General features: G+C 41.0%; 1 protein-coding gene across 1 annotated transcript in view; it reads right to left on the minus strand.

Annotated features, from left to right (window-relative positions):
• Positions 1-20,533, minus strand: part of PACS1 (phosphofurin acidic cluster sorting protein 1) — a 152,449-nt gene that overhangs the window by 32,802 nt on the left and 99,114 nt on the right. The window contains exon 2 of the mRNA XM_080816871.1: positions 10,101-10,188. Within this exon, the coding sequence (XP_080672997.1) occupies positions 10,101-10,188 (88 nt within the window). The remainder of the gene's footprint in view (positions 1-10,100; positions 10,189-20,533) is intronic.

Raw genomic sequence — 20,533 nt, forward strand, 5'->3', positions numbered from 1 at the left:
GAGCCTGCTTCCCTTCCTCTCTCTCTGCCTGCCTCTCTGCCTACTTGTGATCTCTGTCAAATAAATAAATAAAATCTTTAAAAAAATAAAGAAATTTATAATCTTAGTTTTTTTTTGTGGTAGTTATTTTTTTTAATTTAATTTTTTTCAGTGTTCCAAAATTCATTGTTTATGTACCACACCCAGTACTCCATGCAATACGTGCCTTCCATAATACCCACATATATTTTAGGTTTTATATCCATTTCCAATTTTTGTTTTTACAAAATGCAAATTTTATTTAATGCAGGAAGGAAAATCTAAATACAATAGTTTGCAATGTTTTTGTAACAAGAATAGTATACCATACCAATGAAATATAATAAAGGAAATTCTGCCTCACCTGTTAGATAACACTTTTCGTAGTAACCACGATTACGAACAACAATCTTGACAAAATTTTCACCTGACTTTATTGATTTATTTGACTTTTAAAAATCTTTGTAAAATGAATCTCAGAAATGTTGAAAGAATTCAAAATGTGGTTGGTATATAGCAGTGGTTCCAACCAGAGGTAGGAAACATTTGGCAATATTTAGAGATATCTTGGGTGGTTGTAACTGGTGTGTGCGTGCGTGCAAAGTATTTCTAGAGGGTAGAGGCCAGGTTGTTGCTGACCATCCTATGGTGCACAAACAGACCCCATGTCTAGTGCCACTGAGAAATCCTCTAGCTGAAACCTCATCTACACTGAAGACACGGCTTCTTGGGTAACTCTCTCAAATGGTGGCTGTTTTTCTCCCATATGTCCACCGCTGGACTGGAGATGGGGAAGGTGTCCTCCTTGTTTTCATCACCAGCTCTAGAACATTCTCCCTTCCATCTCTCTAAAAACCCTATTCTAGATTGATTCTCTCAGTTCATATTACCCTCTATTCCCTGCTGTTGCTGGGATCTTTACCTGTAGTCATTCCTGCTCACTTCCTGATTTTAGCTCCTCATTCACTGTTCTTCTCCCCAGTAGTACACCAGCCATAACTCTCTGTGGTTTTAATATATGCTCTTTCCTACATCTTGGCTGCCTCAATCCCCTAATCTCTCTTTTCTGATGATCTTGTCCTCACACTTGTTTTAGCTCCTCACCCAAATGTTCATACTCCAGATCTTACCATTGCCAATAATTACAACCAATACCTAATCTCAGTTTCATGCTCCCTCCCCACTCTCTGATTACCACCTATCTTTTCAGCTCATTTTCTCTGGTTTGTCAACAACAATAATCCTTTAGACCCACCAGGGCCTACAATCCAAGGATCCTTCCATTGTTTCAATTTTCCTCAGGGCTCTGTTGTCTATCTTTCCTCCTTACCCTGCAATCTGTATAAACATGTTCTTGCACACACCCTTAACTCCTGTGCTCTGCTGCTAGTCTGCCATATTCACTTGGTAAAAATTACAACCCTATTTAAACCCAACTGCAGGGCGCCTGGGTGGCTCAGTTGGTTACGCGTCTGCCTTCAGCTCAGGTCATGATCCCAGGGTCCTGGGACTGAGCCCCATATCACGCCCCTTGCTCAGTAGGTAGTCTGCTTCTCCCTCACCCTCTGTCCCTCCCCTGGCTCCTGCTCTCTCTCTCTCAAATAAATTCATAAAATCTGAAAAGAAAAAAAAAATCCAACTGCACCAGCTAAACATGCCCAGAGAGAATCATATAATCAGGTGAACTGGTCTATCTTTTAATACATGACTCCAAATCAGTAGTGTGCCGACAAGGCAGCCTGGCAATTACTCTGTATTGTCTCAAGTCTTTTCACTTTTTGACTCTACTTGATGACGGTTTTATATCTTCTCATTTTTTTCTCAAACCCCTAACACCTCCTTACCTCTCCTCACTCTAAGCTAGTAACTTGATTCCTACTTTGTCTACAAAATGCAAGCAATGGGAAAAGGGCTCCCACAGCTCCCAGCACACCTACCTACTAAATGCATCGGTGCTCATGTATCCTATATCCCTCTTGTTCTAAAGACGAAGGCTCCAGGACACCTGGGTGGCTCAGTTGGTTAAGCCGCTGCCTTCAGCTCAGGTCAAGATCCCAGGGTCCTGGGATCGAGTCCCGCATCGGGTTCCTTGCTCGGCAGGGAGTCTGCTTCTCTCGCTGCCTCTGCCTGCCTCTCTGCCTGCTTGTGTGTACTCTCTCTCTCTCTCTCTCTCTCTGGCAAATAAATAAAATCTTAAAAAAAAAAAAAATTTAAAGGCGAAGGCTCCTCTCCCAGCTAAAGCCAACAGCTCCACTTGGACACCAGAGCTCATCCTTTCTCACCTGCTCAAATGGGCTCTTCTACCTAGTCTTTTCCTCTCCCACATAATCAACTTTCTTCTTTTTCTGGATCATTTCCACTAATAAACATGCTGTTCTTTCTCTTATCTTAAAAAAAACAAAACAAAAACAAAAAAACAACTCTCTCATCCCCATGTGCCCTGATGGCTACCAACCCATACACTGCCTTCACTTTACAGCAAACTCCTCAAGAGTTGTCTCTTTTTACTCTCCTGAAGTCCTCTTCTTTCATTTTCTCTTAAATGCATTCCAGTCAATCTTCCTATCTCCACCAGAAATCCCACTGGCAAGGTCCCAAATAAACTTCACTTTAAAGAAATCTGATGACCTGTTCTCATCTCCCTTGACCTATCTGCAGTTTTCATAGAGCCCATCGGTCTTGACTTCTAGCAACACTTCCTTCACCCGGCTTCCAAACCCCATACCCTCTTGGATTTCCTCTTATCTTCTGGCTACTCTCTCTTGGTCTCCTTTTCAGGTCCTTCCTCTCCTCACTGACTTCCTAATGTTGGAGTGCCTGGGGTCTTAATTCTTAGACCTGTTCTCTTATATATGTTCACTCTACTTCTAATTCTCTCACCAAAATCTTAGGATTTTAATTAAATATACTCTTCAAATTATATCTCTATCCCAGACCTCCCTCCTGGACTCTAAACCTATATATTCAATTGTCTATTCAACATCCCTTCCTGGACATCTAACAGGCATCTCAAATGTAATACGATAAGCTGAGTTTTAGATCTTTCCCTCCAGAGCAGCTTTACCCACAGTCTTCTTCATCTCACTTAACGGCATTTCCACCCACCAACTGCTCAAGAAAAAACTCTGGTGGGGAGCCTGGCTGGCTTGGTTGGTATAGCATGTGGCTCTTGAGCTCATGGCTCTTGATCTCGGGGTCATGGGTTCAAGCCCCATGTCAGGTGTAGAGAGATTGCTTAAATAAGCTTTGAAAAGAAAAGAAAAAAAAAAAACTCTGGTGCTACCCTCCTCTCTTGCCTGAATCACTGTTATGGCCCGTTAACTGGTCTTCCTGATTCCTCTTTCCCACCTGTAAGTGTCTTCACCACACAACAGCCAGAGTGATACCATCACTCCTTTGCTCGAAACCCTCCAATCTACACAGACTGAAAGCCAGAGACCTTGCAATTATCTGCGCACATCCTGTCTCCCCTACTTCTTTGACTTCGTCTCCTGGTGTTTTCATTCCTCTCTAGCTTCACTGGCCACCTCCTCCTTTCTCTTGATTCTGTCAGACACATGCCCGCCTTAGCCTTGCCTGGCCTTTTGCCCTCTACTTAGACGGACGGCTCTTTCTCCAGATAGTGCATGGCTCCCTCCCTCACCTTCTTCAAAGTCTTTGCATAAATGTCATCTTCTTCTTGAGGCCCACCCTGACCACCATATATAATCTGTAACTTCCCTCATCTCTGGCATAGTCCATCCCTCTATCTTCTTTTATTTATTTCCCCACAGGACACATTTCCTTCCAACAGCAGTGGCCCTCACTATTTGAACTCTTGCTATCCAAATATGTGCTGTAAACACTCTACCCAGTTGCATTACCTGAACTGCAAACCTGTTGGGTGTGCAGGTAACAGGACACAGAATGCAGGGCAGTCACAGCATCACAGTGAGCACTGGCACTTTTTTTTTTTTTTTAAGATTTTATTTACTTACTTGAGAAAGAGTGAGAGAGAGAGCATGAGAGAGGAGAGGGTCATAGGGAGAAGGAGACTGCCCGCTGAGCAGGGAGCTCGATGCGGGACTCGATCCCGGGACTCCAGGATCATGACCTGAGCCGAAGGCAGTCGCTTAACCAACTGAGCCACCCAGGTGCCCTGAGCACTGGCACTTTTTTTTTTTTTTTTAATATTTTATTTATTTATTTGACAGACAGAGATCACAAGTAGGCAGAGAGGCAGACAGAGAGAGAGGAAAGGAAGCAGTCCCTCCGCCGGGCAGAGAGCCCGATGCGGGGCTCGATCCCAGGACCCTGGGATCATGACCTGAGCCGAAGGCAGAGGCTTTAACCCACTGAGCCACCCAGGTGCCCCAGCACTGGCACTTTTAAAGCATGGCACACTACTGTTCTCATCTTTCCCACCCTTCTCCAAAGATTTGCTCTTCATGGGGCCCAGTACTTGGTTCTTCCAGGTGCCTGAGGTACTACCAATTTGGGCCCAATTTCAAAGTTATCTTTAGTATCTTTACATATCATCTTTAAGCTATATAACAGTTTATCTTCATTCGCAGTATAGAAGCAAAACAATTCAGGGGCGCCTGGGTGGCTCAGTGGGTTAAGGCCTCTGCCTTCGGCTCAGGTCATGATCTCAGGGTCCTGGGATCGAGCCCCGCATCGGGCTCTCTGCTCAGCGGGGAGCCTGCTTCCCTTCCTCTCTCTCTCCGCCTGCCTCTCTGCCTGCTTGTGATCTCTGTCAAATAAATAAAATCTTAAAAAAAAAAACTTTAAAAAAAAGAAGCAAAACAATTCATATCTGATACAATATCATTACTTACACCACATAAAAATACACATTAAAGAGTATTTAATGCATTAAAAATTAGGTTCCTAGTGTTCTATTTATTTATAGATTTTATTTATTTGAGAGAGAAAGCGCCCACTCCAGAGAGAGCATGAGTGGGGCGGGGCAGGGAGGAGGGAGTAACAGATTCCCTGGTGAATGAGGTGCCTGATGCGGGGCTGGATCCCAGGGCCCTGGGATCATGACCTGAACCGAAGGCAGACATTTAACCAACCGAGCTACTCAGGCACTCTGGTTCCTAGTGTTTTAAATGCTTCTTTTTAAAATATAAGATTACTGGTGAATGGTCACATAGGTAGCTAAGAGTGTTGTAGTACTATCTGAGGAAATAGGTGGAGGTTTCTTGGATAGCTGAGAATTCACTGTTATTTTTCCCATTTAAAGAATGGAAGATAGGCTGCTGCCATCCAACATGTTTCCCAGAATGGATTAGATTTTAAGGAAAGTCTGTAGATAATGTTCTTATTTATTATGTTTGTTGTCTCTTTCCTTTTACTACAATGATTCTTAAACTTTGCAGTCTCAGAATCTTTTTATACTCAAAAATTATACACCCAAATAGCTTTTGTTTATATAGGTACATCTATCAATATTTACCATATTAGGAATTATAACAGATATTTTAAAACATGTATTAATTCACTTAAAAATAATAAATCTTTCATGGACTTACATAAAAACATTTTTTGTGAAAAATATCTTTTCTAAAACAAAAACAATTTAGCAAGAAGATGGCATGGTTTTTTAAAATAACAATTTTACTGGGATGTAACTCAAACACTATACAATTCACCCACTTAAAGTGTACAATTCAGTGGCTTTTAGGATATTTAGAGTTGTGCAAACATTACCACAATCAATTCTAGAACATTTTTATCATCCCCAAAAGAAACCCCATACTCTTTAGCTGTCACCCTACTAACCTTCTCGCACCCCAGCTCTAGGCAACCACTAATTTACTTTCTGACGCTATCAATTTACCTACTATGGACATTTCATATAAATGGAATCATACAATATGTGGCCTTTCGTGCCTGCCTTTCATTTACCACAATGTTTTCAAGGTTCACCCGTGTTGTAGCATGGATATACTTTATTTTTGCTCATTGCTAAAAAATATCCCATTGTACTGATACACCACCTTTTACATATCCATTCCTCAGTTAATAGACTTGGTTTGTTTCCAATTTTTAGGTATTATGAATAGATGCTGTAATGAGCATTTATGTGCAAGGTTTTACATGGCCATGTTTTCATTTCTCTTGGGTACCTTCTAGAAGTGGAATTGTTGGGTCATCTGGTAACTAACACTATACTATGTCACACCTTTTCAGACACTGCAAGTCTGTTTCCAAGATGGCTGTACCATTTTACATTCTCAACAGCAGTATGAAGGAGAGGGCATACTTTTACCTTTCTGCAAACCTCTCTTTTAAAAAAACTAATTAATTAGTTAATTAATTTAGTTTTATTAACATATAATGTACTGTTTGCTTCAGAGGTACAGGTTTGTGAATCATTTGTCTTACACATTTCACAGCACTCACCATAGCACACACCCTCCCCAATGTCCATAACCCAGCCACCCCATCCCTCCCACCTAAGCCCCCAGCAACCCTCAATTCATTTTGTGAGTCTCTTATGGTTTGTCTCCCTCCTGATTCCATCTTGTTTCATTTTTTCCCCTCCTTACTCCCCATGAACCCCGCCCTGCCTCTCAAATCCCTCATATCAGAGAGGAATTATCATATGATAATTAACTTTCTCTGACTGACTTATTTAATGTCTGGCTAATAGAAGACAACAGGATTCCCCTACCTGCTTCTGTACTCAAGTTGTTGCAAAATATTATTTTGGTTGAGTATATGAAAAAAATCCAGGGGCACCTGGGTGGCTCAGTGGGTTAAACCTCTGCCCTTGGCTCAGGTCATGATCTTGGGGTCCTGGGATTGAGTCCCTTTTTGGGCTCTCTGCTCAGCGGGGGCCTGCTTCCCTCGACCCCAACATTTTCTCTGCCTGCCTCTCTGCCTACTTGTGATTTCTGTCAAATAAATAAATAAAATCTTTAAAAAAAATCTAGACTCAAGAAGATATGAAGTTAAAAAAAGGAGGAGGCTTTTGTAACATTGTTATATATTAAAATTAACAGAAAAAGGTCAACAGTGGAAAAAACTGGGAAATCTGAATAAAGTCTTTTTTTTTTTTTTTAAGATTTTATTTATTTATTTGACAGAGAGACAGTGAGAGAGGAATCACAAGCAGGGCGAGTGGGAGAGGGAGAAGCAGGCTTCCTGCTGAGCAGGGAGCCTGATGTGGGGCTTGATCTCAGGACCCTAGGATCATGACCTGAGCCAAAGGCAGATGCTTAATGACTGAGCCACCCAGGTGCCCCATGAATAAAGTCTTTAATTTAATTATTAATATTGTACCAATGATAACTTCTTAGTTTTGATACATGCACCATGGCTAAGAAAGATGTTAACATTGGGAAAAGCTGGGCAAAGGGAATACAGGAACTCTATGTACTATCCCTGCATCTCCTGCAAATTTAAAATTATCTCAAAATAAAACGTTAAAAAAAAAAATCCAATCCATTGGTCTATTTTCTTTGAACGGATCTTTTACCTAGCATGATTTTGTAACATCATGCATTCGTCATTTGGAAAACACTGAGTCACTGAGTTAGGCCAATCTTTCAAATGTTATACACTTTATTATATAATTTAAAAAATTGTTATCATTACAGTCACCACTGATCTCTTCAGAAAAGTCCTTAAGAAATGGGAAGCTGTGAAGCTTATAATGACAAACACATTTTCCAAAATTCTAATTTTCACTTGAAAGATCAAATTTTATTTGTCATTGGCCAAAAATATGTCTTAGTTGTTTCCCTTGAAGTGATAGGTTCACTTTGCTCATTTTCAAGAAAATATCTTCCAAGTAGCTGAATCTGAATAACTAGTTTGTCTATGAGGCCTGCTTTCACTTAAAAATGGTGTTCCATAAAAAAAGCAGTTTGTTTGTTTGTTTGTTTATCTATTTATTTATTTGAGAGAGCGCCTGAACATGAGAAGGTAGGGCGGCAAAGGGAGAGGGAGAGAGAGAATCTTAAGCGGCTCCACGTCCAGTGCAGAGCCTTGGCGCAGGGCTCCATCTCATGACCCAAGATCACGACCTGAGCCGAAATTAAGAGTCAGACAATTCAATGATTGGCCACCCACGTGCGCCCCAAAGCAGCTATTTTACTTCACAACTGAATTGCAGAAGTATTGGTTCAAGACAAGAGCATACTTCACAATGAAGCAGAAGTGCTTTATGCATGTTTGGGGCACCGGGGAGGCTCAGCTGGTTAAGTGTCCAACTCTTGATTTCAACTCGAGTCATGATCTCAGGGTTATGAGATCAACCCCTGCGTTGGGCTCCACACTCAGCAGAAAGTCCACTTGAGAGTCTCTCTTCCTCTGTCCCCACCCCCCAACCCGTCCCCATGCACTCTCTCTCAAATAAATAAATACATCTTAAAAAAAAGGGCTTTATGCATGTTTCCCATTTCTGTTTTATCCTCTCACTGCTGTAATCCCTGTGCGTAGAGCAATGCTTTGCATATAGTAGATGCTTAATAAAAATGTATTAAATGAATGAATAAATGAATAAACAAGTCACTGGATAAACGAATGTGGTAACATCTGTAATTACTTCCAGCTGCCTGGAAGTAAAGCAATAAAAAATTAAGGATATTTATAGTTTTTGGGTATAATTTTAAATTTTACAGAATGTTAAATACTTAATCAGGAAATAAAGGAAATTATTTCTTTTGGCAAAGGCATTTGACTGCGGGGATGGCAAAAGCAGTGGGGAACTTTCCAAACCATACCAATAGTGTTTGCATTGGAAAGCAACAGCTTTTAGTAAAGCAACAATTCCTGAAAACTGGAACCCTGCCCATGACCTAGAAATGGGTGCAAAAGCAGGACAGGAAGCAAAGACACTGGAAGTCTCTACTTACACATCATTACCCCATACTTGCTTTCTCAACGTAGGGTGCCTGGGAATGTTTCACAGAACTGGGAGGAATTATGTACAAAGATGAACAGGGAGTCAGAATATAAAGTGAGACATGCAGTAATTCATAAGGAGTAACTAAAATGCCTTAAGTTTTGAGGATGAAATTAAGACAATGTATTTGTCTCGGAAAGAGAGCTGAGGACCTCAGGGCTGTACACGCACTGTGGGTGCTACAGACGTGTAGTCCAGCGAAGCCAGTATTGGAACAATACACCGCTGCACCACAGCTGTCTAGCTAATACAATCTGCTGGCTGGTGGGGCATTACCATACAGTTCACTACTTTTCAGTGAGTAAGAATTCACTAAATACACCACTCTTCAGTTGAGGAATCCAGTCATTATTTAACAACTCCAGAATCTCAGTGAACTCTAGGGAGTCATCACTAGGAAGGACTTAACAGTTAAGGAAGGCCTCGTCGTGGAGTTTGATGACTATATATAAATTACCTGCTCTTTAGTTTCTAGTACCACTTCTGCCACCTGGCAATTAGGGGGCAACAGGTAAATTCCTTAACATTCCCACAGTGCAGTTCTCCCTTCTTTTTTGAACTTCAGGAATGCTTAGAGTATGAATGTTTGTTAATATTTTGGGTCCCTTGAAGATACCAAGTAAGTATAAGCAGTTTAATGGGTGGATTACCCAGAAGTTAAATTATTCCAGTAAATTTTTCATTGCCAAGTCAGAAACAATAATCTATAAATTTCTTCTACCTTATAGAAAACCTCCAAAGTGCTTTTCCAACCCATGCATTTCCTTGGACCCAGAAACCCTGAGAGTAAGACTGAAACAGACACTGGCCACCACAGCAATTTCTGAATCATTTATCACACACTTTAGCATCTGTATCACCTGATCGTCAGACTAATCCTGTTCGATATGCAAGGCAGGAAGGACCAAGTTTTAAATATTCAGACAAAGAAACTAAGTTTTAAAGAAACTGAGCAGTTTAACTAAGAGACAGAACTGGGACTCATTAGTTCTCATGAACTCAGTCATCTTACACTATTGTTTCTTGCTTGGCTGAAGAGGAAGGGAAGGAGGGAAGGTGGGAGGAAGGGAAGGAGGGAAGGAGGGAAGAGGCAGGCCCCCAGCAGTATTTCTGGAGTCCCAACAGCAGGCAAATACTTATTCAGCTTCCTTGGACCCTGAATGAACAATCTTGCTCAACTCACCTGTAGCTTCACAGCAATGACCACTGAGTTAAGATCTTTGTCCATTTCTTTTAGCATGACAAGTTTCTTCAGGGTCAAGCTGAACAGCCTAGAAAAATTTTGAGAAAGACAATCCAGTCAAACATAAGGAGCTTAGGAGAAAAGTGATAGATGATGTTAGGGAAACACTGCTTTACCTAAAGAAAGAATGTCAGATGCCAATCTGTGTCCGCCTTTAGTGAAAGAGCACCCTTTTATTTAATTCTGATACTTGAGAATTGTCAAAAGGTACAATATTCCATGAACCTCTGTGGATATCCAATTATCTCAAGATAAAACTTACACACTTTTCTACTTCTGATACATGGGGAGCAATTTCTTCTGCAGGAGAGCAATTTCTTCTGTAGGTATACCAAGGGCAGGTATGGATGTGTGAGGATGCTGGAAGGATTAGGAAACTTGACCCAGATCACACAAAAGTGGCCGAGCCAAGATGCAAATTTAGGCCTGTCTTAGCCCAGAACCCAATTTAATTTACTACAAGGCACTTTCTTAGAAAGTTAGAAGAAATTATTTTGATTACAAGTAAATATTTTCAACATATATTTCAATATAACAGAAAAGCTCCAAGGAAATAAGATACATTTCTCCTTAAACCCACACTCACACACAGAGCTGACTGTAACAGTCCCAGACAGTTCTGAGGTAACTAAGCCTGAGTCTGGCAAGATGTTCTGATTGGAGGTGTTATAATTCATAAGAGGTTGAGGTAGATTCTGATCCTACATTTTGTTGTTACCCTATGTTTTATTGGGTGAGTATTTCTTATGCAGTTAAAATACAGAATCCAAGGCCCTAACAGAAGGGTCCTTCCCTGGCCACACTCCTGTTTTAATAATTCCAAGTACTGGTGAAGATGTGGCATAACCTGAAGACCCCCATGTGGCTGGTAAGAGTGTAAAATCGTACAATTATTCAAGAAAACCATTTGGTAGTTTATTAGTAGACATTAATTATATTCCTATTCCCATGCCCAGCTGCTCCCAAGAGAACCCAAGAACAAAGAGTCTGAGATCATGACCTGAGCTGAAGGTAGCTGCCTAACTGACTGAGCCACCCAGGTACCCCACTTCTAGTTGTTCTGGTATTCTATAAGGATAGAAAGAAGGAAAGTGAAGGTGAGAAGGGGAAAGCTGAGTTAGAAGGCAGCTGTCATTGTGCAAGCAGTAGACTACTAGTGGTTTAAAGGGTGGTAGAAGCATGGCAGTAGTGCAGGTGGTAAAAAACGGTTTGAATTTTGGATATGCTACTGAAGATGCAGGTCAGCTCCTGGGTTTTTGGCCTGATCCTCTGGAAAGGTGAGGAAAACTCTGGGTAAAGCAGGTTTGAGGAGTTTAAGGTCAAGACTTCAATTTTGGACACTCTAGTTTGAAATGTCTATTAGACTTCTCAGTAGACATGTTGAGTAGAGAGTTAGATATCAAGCGTGTCTCCAGCCTGAAAGCATCAATATGCAGGTGTGGCATACAAATGGAATTTAAAGTCACAAGGCTGGATGAGAGGATCCATAGAACGAGGACGTACACAAAGAGAAGAAGGGTTAAGCTCACGAATACGTCACCCTTAAAGACAGAAGTGAAGACGATCAACTAGCAAAGGTGATCAAGAAGGATCAACCAGGGAGGCAGGGGGAACACCGAAGAAATGTGATATTCTAGAAGCCAAGAGAGAACAGTTGGCTGGATCAAATGCTGCTGCGGGGTCAAGACAAAGACTGAGAAGAGATGACTGAATCTAGTCACATGGGCCTAAACAAGAGCAGTTCGACAGAAGAGTGAAGATGAAGGCCTAATTGGAATGAATTTGAGAGAGGATGGGAGGAAAGGCCCCAGAGAGAGCAAATATAAAGACACAAATCTGTGGGACCCCCTGGGTGGCTCAGTCAGTTAAGTGTCTGCCTTTGGCTCAGGTCATGATCCTGGGGTCCTGGGATCGAGTCCCACATAGGGTTCTTTGCTCAGTGGGGAGCCTGCTTCTCCCTCTGTCTGCTGCTCCCCCTGCTTATGCTCACTCTTTCTCACTCTGACAAATATAAAATACAATCTTAAAAAAAAAAGGCACAAATCTGTTTCAATCCTAGCTCCACCCCAATATCCCCAGTAGTAAACTTCCTGTCCAACAGAAAATACAGTACAAGCCACAGGTGTTAACTTTCTTTCTGGTGGTCTGTAATTTTGCTACGTGCTAGGAAGAGGGTACCCAACTGACCAGACCCAGTACAAACCTGGGCACTAGGTCTCTAATGAGCTTCCCTGGTAACATTTCTTAGTTGTCACAATTCACTGTATATTGTGTGACTTCACTGGGAGAAAATTCTTGAGAGCTTGCACCTGGTTTTGCCCATGTACCTTTTCTCTTCGCTGACTTCACTTTTGTATCCCTCTGAAGAAATAAATCATAACTGTGACTATGACTGTGTATTCTGAGTCCTATGAGTCCTCTTAGGAATCATCACACCCAGTGGTGCTCCTGTAGAACCCCAACACAGAGTGGGTGGGAAGGGATAATTACAAAAGAGTACTAATACTGGGGTGATGGATATGTTAATTATCTTAATTGTGGTGATGGTTTCACAAGTATGTATTTATGTCTAAACTTGTCAAATTGTACTCTTTAAATATGTGCAGTTTATTGTATGTCAGTAAGTCAATAAAACTGTTTTTTAAAATATTTTATTTATTTGAGAGAGAGAGAGAGAGAGAATGCATAGGGGCGTGAGACAGTATGGGCAGGGGAGAGGGGCCAAGGGAGAAGGAGAAGCAAACTCCCTACTGCGCAAGAAGCCTGACATGGGGCTTGATCTCAGGATCCTGGGATCATGACCTGAGCTGAAGGAAGACTCTTAACCAACTGAGCCACCCAGATGCCCCTAAATTATCTCTTCTTCTTCTTCTTTAAAGATTTTATTTATTTATTTGAGAGAGAGTGAGAGAGAGCATGACAGGGAAAGAGCCAGAGGGAGTAGCAGACTCCCTGCTGAGCAGGGAGCCTGACGCGGGACTCGATCCCAGACTCCAGAATCATGACCTAAACCGAAGGCAGTCATTTAGCCAACTGGGCCACCCAGGTGCCCTGTTTCTTCTTTTTAAAGGAAGGTTCTTCCCAGTGTCCTAGAGTCTGCTAATTGCCTACCCAGCATCTAGTTCCCCCTTCCTACTTAGTAACACAGCACCAATTTTCAGCTGAGTATGTTGCTTCTTAACATAAAAGACCATGCTTTCCAGCTTCTTTTGCAGCTAGGTTAGAACACATGGCTAATTGTGGCCAATGTGTAAGTGGACATACTAGGTAGGACTTGTGGGAAGATTATTTAAAGGGAGTGCATTCACCTGACAGATCCTTTTAACTTCTTTTGGTCTGCAAGGCAGGCTGATGGCTTTAGCTCCTGCAACGAACTTGGACCATGAGGAAATCTTGATAATTCAAGCCATATGTCAGGAATGTAAATTAGAAAGAGAGGAGTCAGGACCCTTGACGACACCGCAGGAGCCACTATATCAATTGTGGACTATTTATCTCCGGATTTTTCATTTCTTTAAGTGAGAAAGAAATAAACTATCTTACATAAGTATCTTCTTTTGAATTTTTTATTTATGCAGGTAAACTTATTTGTAAGTGATATACTGGGAACAGATTCTCCAGGTGTTAGGGTTCAGCCCACAGCTCTCAAATACTTTTGAGAGAATCAGTTGAATTATTCCCAAAGTCACTTTATCTGTTTAAAGTTTGTTTATTTATTTTTTGCAATCTTTACACCCAGCGTGGGGCTCGAACTCATGACCCTAAGACCAAGAGTCGCATGCTCAGGACACTTGGATGGCTCAGTCAGTTAGATGTCGGCCTACAGCTCAGGTCATGATCCCAGGGTCCTGGGATTGAGTCCCACATTGGGCTCCTTGCTCACTGGGGAGCCTGCTTCTCCCTCTGCTTGTGCTCTCTCTCCCTCTCTCTGTAACAAATAAATAAAATCTAAAAAAAAAAAAAAAGAGTCACATGTTCTTCAGACTGAGTCAGCCAGATGTTCCCAAAAGTCCATTTTAAAGGGTGATGCCTTATCAAGAAATCCTGGCTTTCATCCTTATGCCAGGAAGGTAAGATATCTCAAAAGTTGAAAGAAAAAAAGGTTCTTTTCATGATCCTTCGAAGAACCAAATTCCTAGACTTCTGCATTTCAGAAAGCTTACTAGGAATCTCTGTGATACAGTGGGTTGGAAGCCAGTTTCATGGTCCACCTTGGGAACACGTGAACTGGGTGAAGACTCTTCTGTACCTACCTCCTTACTTGTCTCCTCATCTAGGGATGAGACAAGAGGGCAGTTCTAGGTAAAAGTCTTTAACCAAAGGAGGTTTCAAATGGAAAGTGTGGCTGGGGTTCCCCGAGAATCCACCTTTGGTATGTCAGTGAAAGGCCAGACAGAGAGAGGTGCACCTCTATGTGCTAGAACTTGAAGAAGTCAACAGTCTGCCTTTCATGAAGTGTATCATAAAGATTGCTGGAATCCAAAGGACTTATAAAGGAGGATCCCAAGTTATTCAGCCCAAAAATAATCTTTCCTTCTGCAAAGGCACTTTGAAAATATACTGGTAATCAGACTCATTTTTGTCATTTTTAAAGACTCCATTTGGAAATGCTAGTGAAGTCCAGCATTAATAAAACAATGAAACATCAAATCAAGGTCCCCTGATCACTCAAAGTGTTTCTTCCTTCTGCATCTTGGTCTTTTCCTGATCCCACCCCTGTCTTTCCTTGTTGGGCAACCTTTGGTGACCTTTGTGTCTCAATTTTCTCACATAAAATGAAGATAATGACAGTGTCTATTTAATAACATGTGATATGGTTTAACTGAGAGAATGGAAGGCAAAACAGGGCCTGGCATATGGTGAGATGCTGTAACTGCTACACTTGGAACTGTCATCGTCATCATGATCATTCTTATTTGTTCACTGTTTAAGCCTGTGTTTGATCTGCCTTTTTGGGGAGATTGACTTCGTTCCAATAAAGGTAGTGATGCAACTGCCTTTCTAAACAGGGAGAGAGCTCCTCCTGGCCTCCACTCTCACTCTCTGTGTCCCAGTCATTTCCTTTCCACTTGACAGGCCCTCGAGCCCTTAAAGAGAACACCCTGGCTGCGGTCATCAACAGTTAGGACAATCGGAGTTTTAACACTGATGGAGTCTATAAGTGGCTTAAAGACTTTCTTTTTGCACAGCAAGATTTCCATCAATCACTTACTGTATATATCTTCACTGTACTTAGCTCTACACTAGAAGCTATAAGGTACTTAGAAAAATGAGGCATATTCTCTGCTTCTAAGCAGTTTATAATCTAGTTGAGAGGACAGGATTTAAGTATATCAAACAATTATCTAACAAATGTAATGGTGCATACAAAATTAAGTACTACATTACATAAGAGAGCTTCTTCCTTAGCTCACAGCTTCAGTGAGGACATACTATTTGAGCCCAAGTAAATTCTCTCAAGAAATTTTCTTTAGATCCCAACTGAATCTGAAAGAGTAAGACTATCCACTTGATAAGTTGAGAGAGAATGATACAAAAATATAACAAGAATCTTTTGAAACCTTCTAAATTATTCTATTTTGTGCTTCACTATAAGATGAAGGAGAAACAGCCTTAAATGTCATCTACAAATGGTCCCCAACCTGTACTTCACAGCTGCTTCAAAATTACTGCATGCCAAGCAGAACTAGAGAGACTCGCCAAAAGAAAAACAGTCATATTCCACCCCCACTCCCCAAACTCCTTTCGACCAAGGTATCAATGAAGAGTGAAGTGGCCACATTTTGGACAGGAAAGATGGAAGAAAGGAGAAATGAAGATCTGGACAGAATAAAACACCTCACAGTTGGCCTCTGAATCACACTGACAGTCCTTTTGGGACCAGAAGACAAGCGACCTGGATGTTTTTTGCTCCTACGAAGAAATGACTATGTTATATGAACAAATCAATTTTTTCTCCCCTTTAGTTCTTTATTATTTTTTTTAAGATTTATTTATTTATTTATTTGACAGAGAGAGATCACAAGTAGGCAGAGAGGCAGGCAAAGAGAGAGAGGGAGGGAAGCAGGCTTCCTGCTGAGCAGAAAGCCCGATGCGGAACTCGATCCCAGGACCCTGAGATCATGACCTGAGCCGAAGGCAGCGGCTTAACCCACTGAGCCACCCAGGCGCCCCCCCCCCCCTTTAGTTCTTTAATCACAAAACAGGAAGAAGAAGCTCTACCTTCTCTCTGCAAAAGCATTTATCAGGACAAAGAGCAAATCAAAAGGAAAAAACTTAAGGAAAAGTTTTCCTTTGTGAGTAATCTTCATTTTTACAATTGCTTCAGTTTTAACAGGGCACTTGTAGATGTCTGGATGAACTTCAGTGACAATAACACAAAAGGTAAATGTCTGAGCAGTGTAATTTTACTGCTTAAGAAGTTACTTGAATATGTAGACATTGAAGTTATAATTTTACATAAAATAGCATAGACTGTGAAACAATGCATTAAGACAGTATTATTTAAAAATTAGTAAGTCAGGGCATCTGGGTGGCTTAGTTAGTTGATTGTCAGACTCTTGATTTTAGCTTAGGTTACGATCTCAGGGCTGTGAGACCGAGCCCCAGGCAGGTCTCTGTGCTGAGCATGGAGCCTGCTCGGGATTCTCTTTCTCCCTTTCCCTCTGACCCTTTCCCTGCACATGGGCACGAAATCCCTTTCTCTCAACAAACAAACAAACAACATTAGTAATGAAAAGGCTTGTGAGATGTAGAGAGGAATGGATTTTACAATGATTGGGTAAAAGGAAAAAAGACTTCCTGGGATGCTTGGGTGGCTCAGTTGGTTGAGTGTCTGCCTTCAGCTCAGGTCATGATCCCAGGGTTGTGGGATCGAGTCCCACACTGGGCTCCTTGCTCAGTGGGGAGCCTGCTTCTGCCTCTGCCTGCTATTCTCCGTGCTTCTGCTTGCTCGCTCTCTGACAAATACATAAATAAAATCTTAAAAAAAAAAAAAAAAAGGAAAAGGAAAAAAGGCTTCCTGTCCATAATTGTCTCACAAAGAAATCAGATGGAACTAGGCATTGTTCAGATGGGGAAACACAAGAGAATGAGAAAAAACTCAGACCCAAACAAAAAACATAACCTAGGAATAGGCTTTGGCATGTTTTATTCCCTAGCCATAGGATGTGACTTTCTGTGAAGCAGAGGTACGAAACTTTATAAGTAAACCCCTAATTTTCAGTTATTTAGCATACGTTTACTTTGGGGATAAAAATACCAACTACTTGCACATATCAACAAGATTATAACATTTCCCCCCCTTCCTACAATTTCCTTGATGACAATCTTCTGGAGGGGAAAGGACTTTAAATATGGGGGAAGGTGGGGTCTTGCTACTAAAACCACACACAGAAATTCTAATGTCTGCAGCTCCTTCGGCAATTTCGAACAGACTTACATGTGAGTTTATCATCTATAAAAGAGAACTAGTGTGTGAACTAACAAGTGTGAAAAGTACCTACGCACAGAGCCTGGTGTATCAGAAGTGTTGAGAAAGGCTGGGTGCCTTCCTTAACCTTCGCTCAAAAAACCCTATGTACCATCAGCATCTGACATGTACTAGTCACTTAAATTAGAGTCCTTCAATATGAAAGCCCCTTAATCCATGTGTTTCAGGGATAGAGGTGTGTGGGAAGAACAAAACAAAAACCCTCCAAATTTCGGTCCAGCCAAAAATAAGTGATCTGAGTCAGGGGCAAGAACCAATAAAATACATTAAAACAAAAATATATCTGAGGGAGACTCTCAAGACAAGCATGGTTGAATATTAGGGGATTATTAATACATTTCATCACATCAATAAGTTTGGAAAAAATGTAATTACCTTATGAGATACTAAAAAGGTGTTTGATAAATTCAACATACATTCCTAATTTTATTTATTTTTTAAAAAGATTTCTTTATTTTAGAGAAACTGCGAGTAAGAGAGCGTGTGTTGGGGGAGGGATAAAGGGAGAGAATCTTCAAGCGGACTCCCCACTGAGTGTGGAGCTGAGGCTGGATTTTACAGCTCATGAGATCATGATCTGAGCTGAAACCAAGAGTTCTGCTTTCAACCAACAGAGTCACCCAAGTGCCCCTATGTTCCTAATTTTAAAAAAGACCCTTGGGGGCACCTGGCTGACTCAGTCTTTAGAGGATGGGACTCTTGATCTCAGGGTTGTGAGTTTAAGCCCCATGCTGGGTGTAGAGATTCCTTAAAAATTTTTTTAATTTAAAAATTAATTTGAAGGGGCACCTGGGTGGCTCAGTGGGTTACAGCCTCTGCCTTCAGCTCAGGTCATGATCCTGGGGTCCTGGGATTGAGCCCGGCATCGGGCTCTCTGCTCAGCAGGGAGCCTGCTTCCTCCTCTCTCTCTGCCTACTTGTGATCTCTGTCTGTCAAATAAATAAATCTTTAAAAAAAAGATTAAAAAAATTAATTTTAACATCAATAGAAAAATACTTCCTGAACATAAACTTAAAAAACATACTTTCCATAAATAGTCAGCATCAGGAGTAAAGATGAGAGACCACAGTATTCCATCTGAAGACAGGAGTGATACAAGGGTCTATCTCTGCTATTCCTGAAAGCTGGCTGAAATAATTAGAAATAAATGATACTGGGGCACCTGGGTGGCTTAGTCAGTTAAGCACCCCACTTTTCAACTCAGTTCACAACTCAGGGTTGTGAGACTGAGCCCCACATTGGGCTCTGCACTCCATGCAAAGTCTGCTTGAGATCCTCTCCCTCTGCCCATGCCCCACCCCTCCGCCATGCTCACTGTCTCTCAAAATAAATAAATAAAATTTTTTTAAAAGAAAGAAATGATATCAATGCTGAAAGGAGGACAAAGAACAATTCCCATTTGCAGATATATGACTGTACTAGAACCCAGGAGAATCAACCAAAAAACTAGTAGAATCATTATGAAAATATCAAAATAAATATATAGAAGTGTCCTTAATGCAAATAATAATCAATAATTAAATATAATTAAAAAGTAAGTAGAGATGCACACTGCAGTATTCAAGGGGGAAATGATTTTGTAGTTAACTTCAAAATACTTCAGAAAGAATTTTAATAATTGTTCAATCTAGGAGATGAATACACATGGGGGTTCATTAAACCCTTCTCTCTACTTCTCTGTAGGTTTAAAAAATTTCATAGTAAAGAAAGCAAGAAAAGGAAAGGAAAGGAAAAAAAAGAGACAGAGAGGGAGGGAGGGAGGGAAGATGGAAAGGAAAGAGGAAGGAAGGGAGGAAGAAGACAGATGCTAAGAAACTTCTGGGGGAAAAAAGAGTAAAGGAAGAAGGCTTTATCTAACAGGATATTAACATGTATTCTAAAGCCCAAATAGTGAAAACATCGTGGTATTGGGAAAAAAATAAAGAGATCAACAGAAGGAACAGAGTCCAAAATTAGACCCAAGTCTAAACAAAAATTTAATGTATGCAAGAAATAGATAAGTTACTCAACTGATAAACAGTATTGGAAAACTGTCTATTTGAATAAAAATGATGGCTCTCTATCTCACCCCTTACAGTATTGTATGCACAGATAAAATATATTTTAGAAATGAGGGGTAATAAAAACACTTTCAGGAAACAAAAACTGACAGTTTACTAGCAAAAGACTCTCATTAATGTGTATTCTTTATCTACTGCTATGTAACAAAACAAATGGCTTAAAATAGTATACATTTATTCTCTCTCGGTTTCTGTGTGTCAGAAATTCAGAAGCATCTGAGTTGGATGGTCCTGGCTCAGGGTTTCTCATGAGGCTGCAGTCAAGATGTTGGCCAGGGCTGTAATTCATCTGGCCCACAGCTGCAGGATCTGCTTCCCAGATGGCTCATTACAAGTACTGGCAGTTGACAGGTGGCCACAGTTCCTCTCCCAGGGCTGAGTCACAATCTCATGATATAGCAGCTGGCTTCCCCACACAGTGAATGTTCCAAGAAAGAGCAAGGCAAAAGGCGCAATGCATTTTATGACCCAGCCTCAGAAGTCACACTCCATCATTTCCTGAATGTCCTCCTGGTTGCATAGGTCAGCCCTATTCAGTGTGGGAGGGAACCACTGAAGAGTGTGAATCCCAGGAGGGGGAATCACTGTGGGTGCCTGGGAAGGTGGTTTGAACATTAGTGCTACTTCTTAAGATAAGTGTAAAAATAAGAAAATGGTCCTAAAAGATCAAGGAAAGGAAAAGAAATGGTAGACAAAGAAAATTGTAAAATTGTAGATAAATTAAGACAAACATGGCTAATATGAAGCAAGAATGCCTATGCTTGATTTACAAACTGTAAATATTACAGCATGGACGTGACAGGAACTGACTCAAGTCAGAA

This window comes from Martes martes, assembly GCF_963455335.1.
Source record: "Martes martes genome assembly, chromosome: 10".
NCBI lineage: Eukaryota > Metazoa > Chordata > Mammalia > Carnivora > Mustelidae > Martes > Martes martes.